The 16,620-nt window shown below is 37.6% G+C and overlaps 1 protein-coding gene across 4 annotated transcripts in view; it reads right to left on the bottom strand.

The window, feature by feature from the left end:
• Positions 1-15,289: 15,289 nt before the first annotated feature.
• Rit2 (Ras like without CAAX 2) overlaps positions 15,290-16,620 on the bottom strand; it is a 298,991-nt gene continuing 297,660 nt past the window's right edge. For all 4 annotated transcript variants that reach the window (XM_057788884.1, XM_057788881.1, XM_057788883.1 and 1 more), the window contains exon 5: positions 15,290-16,410. In XM_057788884.1, the coding sequence (XP_057644867.1) occupies positions 16,183-16,410 (228 nt within the window). In that variant the 3' untranslated portion in view covers positions 15,290-16,182. The remainder of the gene's footprint in view (positions 16,411-16,620) is intronic.

Below are 16,620 nucleotides of genomic sequence, written 5' to 3'. Positions count from 1 at the left end.
AGCTAAAAGTATTCAATGGAAAAAAGAGAGCATCTTCAACAAATGGTGCTGGCAGAACTGGTTGTCAACGTGTAGAAAAAAGAGAGATTTTTATTAGAAACAAATGTGGAATACATAAATGATAAGGCACAGCCACAACTAGCCAGTTGAGGCCTATGACAAAATCTGAACATTTACAAACTCATATTTTATTGGTCCATTAATCACAAAAATACTTAAAAGTTATGTTGGTGAGGTCTGATTCACTTCTAAAGCACCTAAACTAGTCTGAGCCTTCATCTGTGGGCCAAAGAATGCCTCGGTCCATAAAAACAAATCTTTGGTCAATGGAATAGAAATGAAGACCTATATATAATTCCACACACCTATAGATAACCAGGTTTGGGATTTGGATGTTTGGTTGTGTTTGGTGGGGTTTTTGTTGTTGTTGTTTCTTTTCTTTTCTTTTTTGATTGGTTTTATTTCTATTTTTTGACAATGAGGACAAAGAAGGAAAAAAAATACACACTGGAGAAAAAAATATCACCTTTAACCTGGTCAAATTGGATATCTGTATGTTGAAGGAGTTAGCTAATCTGGGTAGAATGCCTTTGTAGGCCAGCATACTCAGGCTGTGCATACAAAGAGGAATCTAATTTCTAGCTTTTGCAAACACTGCCAGCATTCATACTCAGACAAGAGGAAGGCGCTGCCATTTTTGAGTCTGTCCAGCACAGGAAAGGCTTTGCCTCCATTCCCATGATGAGGTACTGAGTCCTTGTCATGGCCATGACCATGTCAACAATACAGAGTCCCTCAGGATTTCATTTTCTCTTTACACATTCGCTTGGGATTTCCTGGACTCCCTGTAATGATATAATATATATATATATATATATTTATATATATATATATTTCAATATATATTTCATGAGATTAGTACAATTTTTTTCTTTTTTAAAATATTACATATATATTATCCCTATTAATACCAAAAATAAGAAGGCTGATGGGATTCATATTTTTTAAATGAGGAAAACAAAGCTCAGAAGTATAGGAAATATTTGTGTGAACAAAGTTCTATTATTAAGCTGGGCATGTTGGTGAATGCTGTAGTAACAACATTTAGCTGGCCAAGACAGGATCATTGTGACTTCAAGGTCAACTCGGGCTACATAGGAAGACCCTATCTCTATTTAAAAATAAATAATAAAATTACCACAGATATTCTTGTTATGCATTCATCCATACCTAATTGCAGGTCTCTATTTTAGTTGGTTACTGGGAAGAATCAGTAAATTCATAGACTCCCACATAGACAGTGCACTTAGAACAAGCATGTATAGATTTAGATCTTGGATTTGTCATTAAATCTGTGATTTTTTTTCAAATATTTTCTCTTTGATAATTCCAGTTCTTTCCCCTGAAGTGAAGCAATATTATAAAAAAGAGATCAGCTTGGTTTCTGCTAGTCTGTCTGTCTACTAAGTACTCTGAACTTTGACTCACTTCCCTTCCCAAAGGAGAAAATGTGATGATCAGAGATGTTTAGATGATGTTGTTTTCCTTTTTGGTACTGTGATCCAAACACTGCTTCCCTAAAGGCATGAAAGAAATTCACAGAATGTGCCATCATGCCTCAGTCCAACCTGGCGGTCCTGTATCCCTAAGTCTGGCATCATAGGGCCTTTCCTGGGATGGGGTTTGGACAAGCTAGGCTGCTCTGAGCCCTGCCAAAATGCTGAGGAGGATTCTGCGGCGGATTGCTCAGGCTCTCAGCTGTGTTATCACCAGCTGTTCTCTCTGGCAATCCTGTGTGGGGCTTCACAGGTCACTGCTAAGGGAGAAGTGCCAAACGGATTGGGGATGGATGACTGAGGATCACAAAAGCCGCCTGCCTCATAGCAGCACAAGCTGTAGCTGTTGTTATTACTTTTGGAAATTTTCAAAATGCTGTGCTAAATAGCCCATGAGAAAGAGAATTAGCACCAAATCACCGCGAGTAACTGATTATGAAACAGATAAACGAAAGAACTAAAGATGCTCCTCTGATATCGCGCCACAGATTTTCTTTCTTTCTCCTCTGGCTCCTTGAATCTCTTCTCATCATGTAGCCATTAACATGCTGGTGGAGAGTCTCAGTGAGCCCTTCTGCTTTAAATCTTGCCCCTTTCAATCTATTTTTCTCAATACTGTCTAGTTCTGGAAGGGTTCCCATATCCTTTGAAATAAAATCCCAGTTTCTTGGCATCATATAGAATTCCTTTCTCAGGATAGACCAAATGCTAGTTCTGCTTTTCCTTTATACTGCCCATAGTATACACAACTTCACCAGGCTTTTGCAAACTTAGTCAACTTACAGTCGTTATAACATAACACCTGAAGTGATCATTTAAAAGAGAAGTGGGCTGAGCATTTTTGTTTTGTTTTGTTGTTTAATTCACAGTTTGTGAAGTTCCCATTTAAAAGCTGGCTAACTCTTTGCTTTTGGTTCCCTGTGGGTATGCCTAATAACAATGTCAGAAGATATGTGACATTTGTTTCATGAGCCAGTAAGCGAAGAGGAAATCAACCAGATGAAGCTGGGGTTCTGCAATGCTCTCCAAGAACAGAAACCCTGAGGACCCTGGTAACTCTTAGGAGACTTGACCTTCTCAAGATTCTGTCTCTCACCTTTAGACCCAGCCTGTAACTTGTGTACCATCACAAATATCTAACTTGTGAGATGCAGAATGTGCTTCATTCAATAACCTAGGTCCTTATTAACACTGAGTAATTAGACACAAATTTATCTTTAAGTTATTTAAACAAAAATGTAATTATAACACTCCATTCTATTTTTTCCTTCTAACCTTTCCCCTGTATCTCTTACCCCCAACTTGTTCTTTTCAAAGTTCATGGGTCTGGCCCTTTTTAAATTTGGTTTACACACACACTCACACACACCTAAATATATAAATATAATCTGTTTGATCCATATAATGTCATTTGTGTGTGTGTATATGTATACATATATGATTTCCAGTCTTACCTGAGCTCTTTACAGAGTTCAATGACTAGTGAGGAGACAGTGAATGGAAAAATGTAAGATGCAAATTGTAGTAAGATTAATCATATGTCTTCTAGTCTTGGATTAGATAGTACCCATAGGTTATTTTTTGTTAGAATATCACAATGGGTTGAAACCCTCAGAAGTATGTCCATTTTTTAGTTACTAGATTATGTATTATCTTACTTTAGTATTGAATATTATATTTCCATTTATCTGAGTCAGTCCGGAATACTGAGGTGCAATGTCATAGCGTGTATAGGTTAGACAACAACAGTTCTGAAGATTGGAAGGTTTATATCATCTTTCCAGCAGATGTCACCTCTGGGGAGTCCTCCAAGTATTCACATAACTGTTCTTTCATTGTGTTCCCACATGCCGAGGAAGAAGAAGCGGGCTCTTTCTTGGTGTTTTCTGAAAATGGCAATGGAATGAAATCAAATGTTGAAACCTTGTCATAATATGATGTTGCTCAGAAGAGGCTATAGAAACAGGCTTTAGGAATGTGCTTAATGGTCTGCCAAAAGGGGTCTTGGAGCTGCCTTCCCTTTCAACCATGAGAAGACTCAGTAAGGAGAAGACTGAAAGAATGTTACAAGACAAAGACCTTTCAAGACCATAAACATATTTTTCATGGTCTTCAGAAGGAGCATCCTGATACTCTGGTATATCTCCCTGTACTCCAGAATTATTGCAAAATAAATCTCTGTGCTACTAAGTTAATTATAATTTGTTATGACAATCACTTAGAAAAGTGTTATGTGAGGTCTATATTTGGGTGCAGAGCAGGAAGAAGAGCTGGATACTTCAGGAATGTAAAAATTTAGGGATTGCATTAAGGTTGAAGAGTGATTAGAAGACCTTAATGGGTTGAATAGGAAAGATATAAGATACATTCTTTGTTAATATTTTCTACTCCAGTTTCCCTGCTCTGGTCTTTTGTGTTGCTCCTATCTTAGGTTTGTATGGATATTCTACAAGCCTTATTATCTTGTGCTAACAATGAATGCTATTATTCAAGCTCTTGACCCTGCTTCCCTTCTGTTCTTTCTTTCATTTACTCCTTTGGGATTTGGCTTTGCCTTTTATGGCTTTCAGCTTCCATTAATTATAAATTTATTTTGAAAGCAAAAGGTCAGAGTAAGGTCTATATACATGAAAGTGGATGTGAACACGGATTAAGAATCACTTGCAAAGTAAATAATAAGGTGGATTAATGTTTCCTGTAAATTGAATTTTTCGACTTAGAATTAGCTTTTAGAAAGGCCATGCTACAAAAGAACATGTTGCTTCCAATTTTGCATTTTCTGTCTTCTTCTTTTTGAAAAATGAAGCTCTTAGATCTTTTCTGAAAACTTAACTTTTATAGTTGAGTGGATCTGGACTTGGGATGAAGCAAGGCATTTAACCCTGGGGTGGTCTCTGCTCTTTCCTACAGCTTCAATCATACTGTACTCTATTACTAAGCCTCTGGAGAATGCCTACTTAGACCATATGTATCAAAGACCTTTCAGATTATGTTTCTTTGAATAATTAAAAGAGAACTGTCTAGATCACAAGGGTGTTGTTTCAGACTGGTAAATAGTTGTGCTGATATGTTGAGGAATTGCCAAGTTGAAAGAACACTTTAATTAAAGAACGTTTAGCAATTTGGTTAATGCTGCAATGTCAGTAAGAACAAAAGTCCTGCTTGCTTGCGACTTTGATTCATTTAAAGCTCACTGATTTGATTAAGAAATGAGACACAGGAAACCATGTACTGCCTTCCATGGACTTGGGAGTACCTTGAATTCTCAGAGGACAACAGTCCTTTTGAAAATGAGGTCTCAACAGTGACACCTTTGAGGGCAAATTTACAACAAAGGAAAATTTTTCTTTTTCTGTTTGAAGAATCACAAATCATCTTTGTTTTATACAGGACATTGCAGCCTTTTGATGCCTAGATGGTATAAGCCTAAGTATGTTTTCTAAATGGACTTGGATATTCTTTATTTTAAATTTATTTATTAAAAATTTCCACCTCCCATCCTCACATTTCCCTCCCACTCCCCATCCCCCTCGCTCTTCAGTCCTAAGAGAAGTCAGGGTACTCTGCCCTGTGGGAAGGCCAAGCTCCCCCCCCACCTCCATCCAGGTCTAGGAGGGTGTGCATCCAAACAGACTAGGCTCCCAAAAAGCCAGTGCATGCAGTAGAATCAAAATCTGGTGTCATTATCATTGGCTTCTCAATCTGCCCTCATTGTCAGCCACATTCAGAGAGTCCAGTTTGATCACATGCTTATTCAGTCCCAGTCCGGCTGGCCTTGGTGAGCTCCCATTAGATCAGACCGTCTCCACGGGTAGACGCACCCCTCATGGTCCTGACTTCCTTGCTCATGTTCTCCTCCTTCTGCTCTTCATCTGGGCCTTGGGAGCTCAGTCCAGTGCACTAATGTGGGTCTCTGTCTCTATCTCCATCCCTTGCCAGATGAAGGTTCTATGATGATATGGAAGATATTCATCAGTGTGGCTATGGGAGAAGGCCAGTACAGGTACCCTTTTCCTCTGCTGCCCACAGACCTACCTGGGGAAATCCCCTTGGACACCTGGGAACCCCTCTAGAGTCAAGTCTCTTACCAACCCTAAAAATGGCTCCCTTAGTTAAGATATCTTCTTCCTTGCTCCATTATCCACCCTTCTTCCATCTCAACCATCTCATTCCCCAAGCTCTCCCCAGTCCTCCCCTTCTCCCTTCTCTCTCTCCATCTCCCCTTCCCCCCAAGCCACCCCCACCCCTCTGCTCCCAGCTTTTGCCCGGTGATCTTGTCTACTTCCAGTATCCAGGAGGATAAATATGTTTTTCTTTGGGTTCACCTTCTTGAACTTGGATATTCTCTGCCAAAGAGAAGCCTGTGTATTTATTATGATCAGAATTCCTGTCTTTTCTCTGGAAGGACCCAAATGCAAGGCTAGTTTACTTCTGAACTAGCTGTGTTCATTTAAATGTCCATTTATCAGTCTATATAAGATATTCATTTATAGCCGGGCGGTGGTGGCACACGCCTTTAATCCCAGCACTCGGGAGGCAGAGGCAGGCGGATCTCTGTGAGTTCGAGGCCAGCCTGGTCTAGATAGAGCTAGTTCCAGGATAGGAACCAAAAGCCACAGAGAAACCCTGTCTCGAAAAATACCAAAAAAAAAAAAGATATTCATTTATTTCTCATAATGCCTTATGAAATATAATTCGCTATTTTTGTCCATTAACAGTGTCTTATTTGGGATCTCTATTACTGTAAGAAAACGCTAGAACCAAAAGCTACATGAGGAGGAAAGATTTTATTTCATTTTATAGCTTATAATCCATCATCCAGGGAAGTCAGGACAAGAATTCAAATCAGAAATGTTGAGGTTGAAAATGCCATGGATTGTACTCCATAGCTTGCTCAATCTGTTTTCTTATACAACTCAAGACCACCTTTCCAGGAATGGCACCATCCTCAGTGAACTACATCCTCCTACATCAGGCATTAATCAAGAAACTGCCCCACAGACTCATCTATGGGCAAATCTGGTGGTAGCACTTTTTTTTTCTGCCATCCCATCTTCCCAAATGACTCTAGATTGGGTCAAGTTGACAAAAAAAACAAAACAAAACAAACAAAAAAAAACTAACCAGGTTAAAGACACTGACCCTTAAAGCTCTGAAAGATGAACTTTCTTAAAGTATAAGAGGTATTTTTGATTATTTAAGGTAATTTCTTCTTGAATAATTGAACATCAAATGATCAATATCTTTGAAAGAACAAAACTTTGGACTTGTTCAATCAAATCACAAGGCTACCAACAAAGCTAAAGGCAGAGCAAAGTCTTTGGGGACATTGATTTTATTATCTTTCCAGGCCAGTATCCGCGTGAGAAGCTTTGTCCAGAGTTGGCCTCTGGAGAGTATTTTCTTCTGCTTAGTAGAGAAGGTGCTTCTAGGAATCATACACGTGATTTCTCGCTGCCACCTCACTGCTTCCCATGCACCACACCTGACCAAAGTTGTACTGAAGTCACAGTTGGCACTTTTTAAGCTATCTGTCTTCTTTCTTTCTGTTTTGGATCATTCCATTTTGTATTTACAAATCCCACATTTAGAATCTCCCTTCAACTCTGGTTTCCAAGCATTGCCACTCCAGCTTCTCTGTACTGCTCGTTTCCCACACAAAGGCATCCTGCTGTTTTTTTGTTCGACATGTGGATTTTCATTTTGTCTAAATGGTGAACATAACTTGGAGTACCATGTGGGCACTGGTTCCAGTTCATCTAGCTATGCATCCTTTCAAGAATTTTTCCTAAGTAACTTTATTCAAGATTTCAACCCTCCTCACTGTCTTTGAGTGGAGGTTGCTATATGAAATAGTTTTCATTCACTGTTTTTAATTGTATTTTTAAGCAATCAGAATCATCATAGCTAGATATATTTTGTTTTTATTTTGTTTCTTATTGATATACTCTAAAGAATTTTTATGGGCTTGGCAAGCCATACATTTATTTGGAATTTATTTCAGTCTGATAGATACTATAGCTTCTGATCATACATATGTTGTCATTTTCTCAGATGATGGTGGCATCTCCTTCGATGTAATTAATATATCAACAGTCAGACTACAGTGCAGTTGTCTGGGCAGCCTTGGGTCACTCCCTACTCCACACTCCCACTCAGCAGCTGCAGCTTTTAAAGAATTACCTGAATTTTCTGGAACACAGCATCCTGAGAGATAAAGGGAGAGCAGAGAAGTGTTCTAGTCCTTCACCTACAAACTGTTTCCATTTATATAATTATTTTAAATTTGAAGGATGTTATTAGAAAACACTATAGAGGCAGTGACTAAAATAACTGATACATTTTTCACTGTTCTTGGGGTTAGAAACACAACACTAAGATATAGAATATCGAGTTCCTTCAGTGTCACTTCTCTGTGGCTGGGAGATAACCTTCTTGTTGCATTCATTTCTTTTCTTTCTCTCTCTCTCTTTTTTATAACTTATTTGGTATTTTTAAATGCTTGTTTCTTATTTTATCTTCCTCATCTTAAAGCTTGAGGAAATCTATAATCAAAAGAACACTCAGGAGTTTTAATGTGATCTTTTTCAGTCCCTAAATATTCTACCCAGCGGCCACTTTCCGGATTTAATCTCTTTATTGATATCTGTTGGAGAATTTTCATGGTACATTATAAAGCGGATGCAAAGTAACACATATTTGTTACTTTGTTGTATAAACAGATATCACCACTACCATGATTTTGTTGATAACGGACACTGAGTATTTTGACTTTCTAAGTAAACTTTTTACAGTTTCTCATACAAGTCACTCCTGTTCTCATTAATACCAGAGAGCTAGATAAGCCAATTCCCTACCTCTGCCTTATTATATTGTTAAGTAATTTTGGGAATAACCCATTTTTCTGAACAAGAAGAGATTATGAAGAAAATTAGGATCAAGAAAAAGAGGCATTCAAGATATTAGCTTGGCTCCTCAGACCTATTGAGAAGAAATATTTGTTAAGAATGTAGAAAAGAGAGTTTCTCAGTAAACCTAGATTCTTTAGCAGTTCTTTTTTTTAAGAATGTTACATTTCTCTTTTTTCATTTTTTTTATTCTTTTTTAATTAAAATTTCCAACTGCTCCCCGTTTCCCATTTCCCTCCCCCTCCTCCCACATATTGCCCCCTCCCCCCGCTCCCCTCCCCCTATCCCCACTCTTCTTCTCCTCCCCCCAGTCCATTCCCCCTCCCTCTCCATACTGAAGAGCAGTCCAAATTCCCTGCCCTACAGGTAGACCAAGGTCCTCCCACTTCTATCTAGATCCAGGAAGGTGAGCATCCAAACAGGCTAAGCTCCCACAAAGCCAGTTCATGTATTAGGATCGAAACCTAGTGCCATTGTCCTTGGCTTCTCATCAGCCTTCATTGTCCGCCATGTTCAGAGAGTCCAGGTTCAACCCATGCTTATTCAGTCCCAGTGTTAATGGACTTTTTATGTGTTTATTTTCTGTTTTCCCTCATAAATCGAAAAATTTAGAATTAGAGGTATTAACTACTTATGTTTTAAAAACATTAATGATTAGACCATTCTTATTAGAGAACTTGATGTAGGAATGTTATGTTGGAAGAAAAACATGAAAGATTAAATGTTCATTTTCTTTCGTTAATTATTCTTATCTAAAAAGTAGGTCAACAAAGAAACTCATACATTTTCTGAAAATTTATGAAATTCCAAATGTCTGGTTGATTGTAAATGCAGTCACACCTATTTCCCTTACTTGCAACCTCTTTCAAGTTGACGTTTCTTCAGAACAGCCATAATCAATCATTTACAAACATATTTGCTTCTCCTAATTGAGTTTGATATACTCCTCTTCTCTTTTGCTCTTTTCTACAGGTTGCTCCCCAACCACAACATATCACAGCATTGAAAATAGATAACAGGAGAAAACTATCTCATCTATATCAGTTCCTACTGTGTGTTCCCATTTACCAAGAATTTGTTCTGAAAAGTTAAGTTATCTCATCAAAACCGAGGTGCTACAGCAGGTAGAAAATTAACTTTCTGATGACAGCACCCTGGACAGCACTGTGGAAGATTTGCCAGGGTGATGGTTAGTTTTGCTTGCTTGCTTTTGCTTCTTTGATTGTTTGTCAATTTGATACAAGTTAAATTTACCTAAAAAGAAGAGGCCACAACTGAATTGACCCCCAGAATGCGCACCTTCAAATAATCTTGTGGGAGCGCTTTTTTAATTAGTAATCTATATGGGAATACCAGTGCAACTCCTTGTGAGTGGTCCTGGAGTTGATAAGATGCAGGCTGAGAAAACCATGGAAACAAATCCAGTAAGCATACATCCAAGACTTCTCCTTTAGTTCTTGCTGTCATATTCCTCCCTGCTTGAGTTCTGGCCCTGAATTTCCTAAAAGATGGATGTGCAAGATGAAATAAACCCTTTTCTACTCAAGTTGCTTTTGGTCACAGTGTTTTAGCCAGCAATGAAGAAATAACTAAGATAAACTGTCTGTAGAGAAATGTGGAAGATTTGACACATTGGGTAGTACTTGGAAAAGAGTTGGCATCTTCAGCAGCACATGATTAAGTATCTGAGCTCTGGATAGTACCACGGGAAGGTCAGCACCCAGGACAGCATCATGGAGACACAATTGCCTTAGCATTGTAGATCTGCACCCTAGGAATAAATACATCTGGAAGAAGAAACCATGCAGGTAAGCAGCAGCTGTGGTTTCCTGGGCACAGATTGCTGAATTCTGCTGAAATTCTTGTTCTGAACAACGGATTTGACATACTCAGGAGAGAGCCTCATGAAATTCTCTGTAAAAAGGAGGCAAGAATGTGTGACGGTCACAGTGGAAACTATAGTGAAACTTTTCTCCAGTAAAATACCAATTCTCCAAAATGTTTATTTGGCCTGGAGTAATTATAAATTTGTTAGATGATTGATAAGAATCTACAACACAATCATGCTGGAGTATTTATAAATTTGTTAGATGAGTGATAAGAATCTACAACACAATCATGATGTTTTACTCTCTGTTATCTGTTATTTCCACCCAGAACTGCCGTGTCGTACAGTAAATGTGTGTTACTTCATTCCTCCACTGAGCCCTTCTATAGTTTCTTACTTCTCTTGTGATAGAGACCAGAATCTAACTTCAACTTTAATGGACACACAGGCCTTATTCTAATGTCATCTTCTGTTTCAACATGTCACAGACCCATTTATTAATCATGCCCCCAAATTGCTATTCATGTGCCTACTACGGGGCTAATGACAAGAATGTTATTGCTGAGGAAGCGTCTGAACCTTTCCTCTCTCCTCTTGGTAAGCAAGGGGTGTTTCACCTTCTTACACCATATCAACCCTCATTATTCAGGAAATTGCAGCAGCCTCCTCATCTGAGTTTTCCTAATATGGACAATACAGTCAATTCTGAGTTCTCTAATTGACAATATTGGCATCCCATAACTCTCGTTGGCACCATAGGAGTGGTACAAATTTGGACAAGATGAGTCCATCTCAAGGTTATCTTTCTCAGTGAATCACCTGTAACCTCCAGGAATTATGTGCCGTAACTGAGCTCTTTGGATATAATTGTGTTCCCTAGAGCTTAGTTCAGGTCTTGAAATAGTTTCATAAGCATACAATAGTTTGTTTCATTGCTCAGACTAATTAATAATTCTGAGCAGTGTGTCATACACACAACAGGAGTTCAGAAATACTGAGCAAGTTGATAAGTATATGAATAAATGCATGTTGAATTATCTGAGTGAGTTAGCTGCTTGAGAATTTCAGGGTCATTTATCATTTTAGTGTGACTTTTGTAGCCATGTATGTACTGCTATAGCATTCTTTTCTTTGAGAGAGGTGAAAGGACAAAGTGACTTGTATCATTAACCTGCAATTAGCAGTGACTTTTCTTATTAACCTGCACTAGTATCAGACTATGTACAGTAAAACAAAGTGCACAATGGATGTCAAAGGCCAACTCAAACTGTTCAGAGAATGCCCTGCCCCTGACATGATTTTATACAGGAGTTTCTTGGTGTTGAAGCAGGCAAAGACTGTGGCTCACCCCAAGTTATACAGTTCTTGCTTCATCTGGAGCACCAGCTGAAGATACTAGTCGGTTGCTCATAGTTCTTCTGATCTAACTGCATGTGTCATGATAATATTCATTCCACTAAATATGCTTTTATGTCTCCCTTTCCTCTTCCACACAGAATTATGTAGTATAATTTCTGTGTGTCCAGAACTTCCTACCAACAACACATTTCAACATCTTTAGCTGACTCTACTATCCATGCTTATACACACTAACCATGCAATGTTTCCAGCAACTTGTCTGCCTAACTTTAAAAGAAGGATAATCAAACTCAGTATTTCATATGCTTTAATGAGTCACTATGGGTCCGTTCAAGAAAAGTTTTTTATTTAATTTATTGATTAGCTGGTTTAAATTACATCTCTAGAGAAAGCGAGAAAATGCCCCAATTTCAACATAGTTAGTCCAGTGAATCTTTATTGTGACCCACAGTGGCATGCTAGGTGTGAGAGAAATTTTCTGTTTTCAAACACATTTTTACTAAATCTGGGTGATATAGTCATAACCTAAATTTATTCTAGCAACAGCTGGGGCAAGAGTTTTTCATCTAATGAAACTGGCATTGTCATGTCAGTTTCCTTTCTGCCTTATTTTTGAGGGACAATTAAAAATAAAATAATAAAATAAATAAATGGCTCCAATGTCACTGTAGAAATTAGCTGCTGGCCTGCTAAGCTCCTTAGAAGTAGTGTAGAGTAGAGTAAGGACAACCAAAAAGCAGGGCAGATGGCCTGGTCTATCATATATGCAGATTGTCTTTCCTCTGGGCATGCTTTTAATCTATAGAGGGAGACTTTATTGTTACAGGTTTTCATACATTATATTTTTAAGTAATCTTTCTGTTCAATGAATGGGATTAATTGCTATGAAATATTTTTTAAGTAAATGGGATGAAAACTCATTGACATAATCATTTACACTCTTGAAAGGGTTTTATTTAAAAACTTTTCTATAAAAATGAACAATTGGAATCATTAGTCATGGAGGGATCGACTTATTCCAGGTTGTAGACTGGAGACAAGCTGGACTGAAGAACAAAAGTAGTTGGGTGCAGACCACAGAAGTGAATTATATGTTTCTTTCTTTCTAGCTCCAGCTTTTATGGTCAGACTCCATTTATTCCATTCAGAAATCCTTCTACCTTTCACCACTTTTAAATTTTACATTTTCTTTGTTTTCCTACTTCAGGTTTCTCTGCACAGTTTTTTAAAGTAGCCATTAAGTCAGACAATAGCCCTAATTGTGGTGACAGAATTTGAAGGTCAACTACTTGTCTGGACTTACTGAGTAGACAGTGAGTAAAGCATAATTCTGGACATTTTCATAAAGATTTTTCAGAGAACTTTGGTGAGGGGATTAATGCTGTGATTTAAGCAAGCACACAATAGGTCTATTAGTTGAAAGCTTTATCCAAACCCTTTAGATTTGCTGGAAAGTGATGGAGCCTTTAAGAGGTGGGACCTAGTGAAATATTTTTAAATTATTTGTTTTTGCTCTCCATGGAAATGATGGGTTCCATCTCCTGCATCTTCCTCTTTCACACCCAGCCTATGAGGTAAGTGGCTTTGCTTCACCATATGTTCTTATTATAATAGATCCAAATGCCTCAGATCCAACCAATTATATATTTGAACATCTAAAATATATTAAAAAGTGAGATTCTTTTACATTTGTAAATTATCATAAATATGTTATAGCAATGAAAGTCTAAGGAATTCAGAAACTTAACTGTAAAGTCCTTCATCAATGGGAGGTTGTACCATTTCATAAACTAGAGCTTGTGATCATGGCCTTCTCAGAGAGAGGAGAGGTTGGCCTCCGATGGAGACTATATCTTTGGTCTCTTTCTCTTTCCAAAGATTTTATCTTTTCAAACAAAACTATTAATGATTTTATGGCTCTCCATCCTGTATGTCTGTTTTAGAAATTGTATTTCTTGCAATCCTACAAGTCAATTTAATACATATTTTATAGAAATTTCATCATATCCATTATGCTTTTCTGGAAACTCTAATATAGAGAAAATAGGTAGTGAGGAGTGAGGGTGCTATTATACCTATACCTAAAGAAGTTTGGGGATTGTATAATGAGAAAAGTCTGATAAAATTTGGAGTCCCAGGCTAGAAAATGCCAGAGACATTAAAAGTAGAGTATCACAGGCATATTGTGAATTTCTTATTTTTAGAGATGTCATGAGATGACCCAGATATAGTTACAAAGTTACAAGACTATTGTCACAGACAAAAATCCTAATATTTCGACCTTATACCAGTTGGAATGATTCAATAGTCATTGAATGTAGCTGTAGAGGAAAACTATTCTCTAATCCAACTTCCATAGAGAAATTTTAGATGATGACAATTATTTAACATAAGTTATTAATTATATACAAATAATTTAAGTAATACAAATTATTTACTCAAGGGTTATAGTAAAGAAGAAAGAGTAAAAGTAGCAATGAATAAGACATTTAAAGTCAATAGCAGAGTATTTAGAAATCAAAGGAAAAATAAAGCTCCTAAGCACTTGGTTGTATAGAAAATGTGTCAGGTATAACACATGGACAAGGAAATCACTAGGTTTACAAATAGACAGACTGGTCATGGAGAAAATAGTGCCAATTATTTCCTAAATTGCATTTTCTTGCAAACAGGAGATAGATTGAGGGGCTTAAATCTCGGTCTCAGGACACAAAGGAATGCTGGGGCTGAATGAGCAACTTAACAGAAAAAAAGATTAGCTGTTCAAAATGGAAGGAGTAGAGGCAAAGACAGATTCTAACTATCAGAATCTTTCATTACATGGAACTTTAGTAACATGAATAATTTTTATGTGCCAACCAAACATAAATTTAACTTTATAATGACTTAGAGCATTTTAGAAATCTTAATTTTTGTCTTACTTTCTTATCTTTTCTGACATACCTTTCTAATGATGTATACCTTAAAAGAGAAATGTGCAGTGCATTTGGTTTTATCAGAATTTCAGGATGAAGAAAACTGTATAAACAATGTGACTTTAGAAAAACGCAAGGGGATATAGTGACAGTTATTGCAACAAAAGATCAATAATATCAACTTCTTGGGCCTAAGAAAAGAATCCTAGTCTAAGGTATAAAATCACCCCAAAATTTAATATTCTAAAATGCTAACTTTTATTTCAACAACTAGAAATTGACAAACCCCTAACCTATATTTCCCTTGTATCTATATACATGAAGTGTGTCTTTTTCTTTTACAAAAATTTATGATTCCAGTATTATTTCAGTGAAGTGAATCGGCCAGGTAAATGTTAAACTACAGGAAGTCAGGGTCCATGTCTGAGTGATTCATTTCTCTAATCTCAGCACTTAGCCAGTTCCAGAAGCATCGTGAGCCAAGGAAGGGAAAGAGATTGAGTGAATGAGATTCTTGTCCCTCAACCCTGCTGTTCCCTAATTTATGATAAAACTGCCCTCAATCCATGAAAATTGCTTTGACAGATTCTATTTTAGGCTTAACTTTTCAGTTCTTTCCTTAACACGTGTCCATTATCATTCTTCCTAGTGGTTGCTTTCTGAGCTAGGGTTTAAACAAACTAATTTACACAGAGGGAGAATAGGTGAATGGGAGATTTTATTTCACACAATGAACCATTGTAAGACAAATAACAACAGCACTTCCGATGACAGCTTCTTGAAGTATTTCAAGGAAAATGAGACAGGGAATTTAGTAATATGAATAGAACATTCGGTTTGCGGAGGCCACATCCCTGCAGACAGATGGCCACTATGCGGATAAAGCAATCCAAAGAGGAATTCATTGAGAGGGTCACAGCTCCTTCCTTGGGCGTATGTATCACCGGGTTCATATAGTTTCTATCTTCCCACTGCAGGAACCACATTCTTTCTTCACAATAAATTCACTGCGATAATTCTTTAAAAGTGTATGGCAGGCTGAGCACTGTGACTATGGGGACATATCATTTTTGCTCTTTAACAACCCATCAGTTTATATTATCAGCCATTTTTCTAAAGCTCACCTATAGAGGACACAAGAAGAAATACCAAATCTCTCCCACTTAAAAGAAGACCAGGCCTAGGCCTTTTGCTTTGAACCCTTTCAGCCTCTTCATTATTTACAGATTTGTGAAGTGCAAACAGCCAGAGCTATCAGGCAAAAGCAGATCCTCTAAGCCTTTTATCATCCCAGCTACAAGTTTGCATATTTTCTTTATAACCAGACAGCATACGAAATGAAGCAACTCTTTACAGGAAAATGAGGCAATTGGAATGTTAATTTTATTTGGTAATATATTGTAAAATCTAAATAGCATTATCCAGTTGATTGACAAAATCTATCCAGCTGTTAAAGGCAAAATAAAACTATCTCAAGACACACAGTTATAGAAGTCTAATATTTGCCTGCAGGTAGATATTTAGAGTGAGGGAGCAGGGAGGCAGGGAGGGAGAGGAACAATTGCCTGGTTGATAAAAACCAGAAAGAGAGACAGGATGGGCACAGAAACAAAGTGTCATGTCATGGTTTCCCTCTTCTTCTTCAGCGAGGCTTTTATCTTCTTCCACAGGCTGTCCTTCCTCTTTAATTTCTTTTCCATCGAGGACAGCATGGATTCCTTCCTGCGAATTTCTCGCACTAAGCCTTGAAAAGCATCATCAATACCGAATCGGAGGGCTGCAGAGGTCTCAAAGAAGGCACAGTTGTACTCTCGAGCAAGATTCATGCCTTCTTCTGTAGAGACCTAGGTGGAAAATAAACAAAGAATATTAAAAAGAGAGGGGAGGCTTTTTGTAAAAAAAAAAAAAAATACTCTCCTCACTCTGGCCTTTGGGTTTCAACTTTATGAACAAAGGTAAAATGTGATATTTGATTGTGAAAAAGTTCTAGAATTTCTGGACTTGAAGGACAAATGAGAAATCTGAATCCCAGACAGAAAAAGTCAGTATAACTC

The sequence above is a fragment of the Chionomys nivalis genome, chromosome 14 (assembly GCF_950005125.1).
Source record: "Chionomys nivalis chromosome 14, mChiNiv1.1, whole genome shotgun sequence".
In the NCBI taxonomy this organism is placed as follows: Eukaryota; Metazoa; Chordata; class Mammalia; order Rodentia; family Cricetidae; genus Chionomys; species Chionomys nivalis.
The sequence above is the reverse complement of the archived record's forward strand: the minus strand, read 5'-3'. Positions and strand labels throughout refer to the sequence as shown.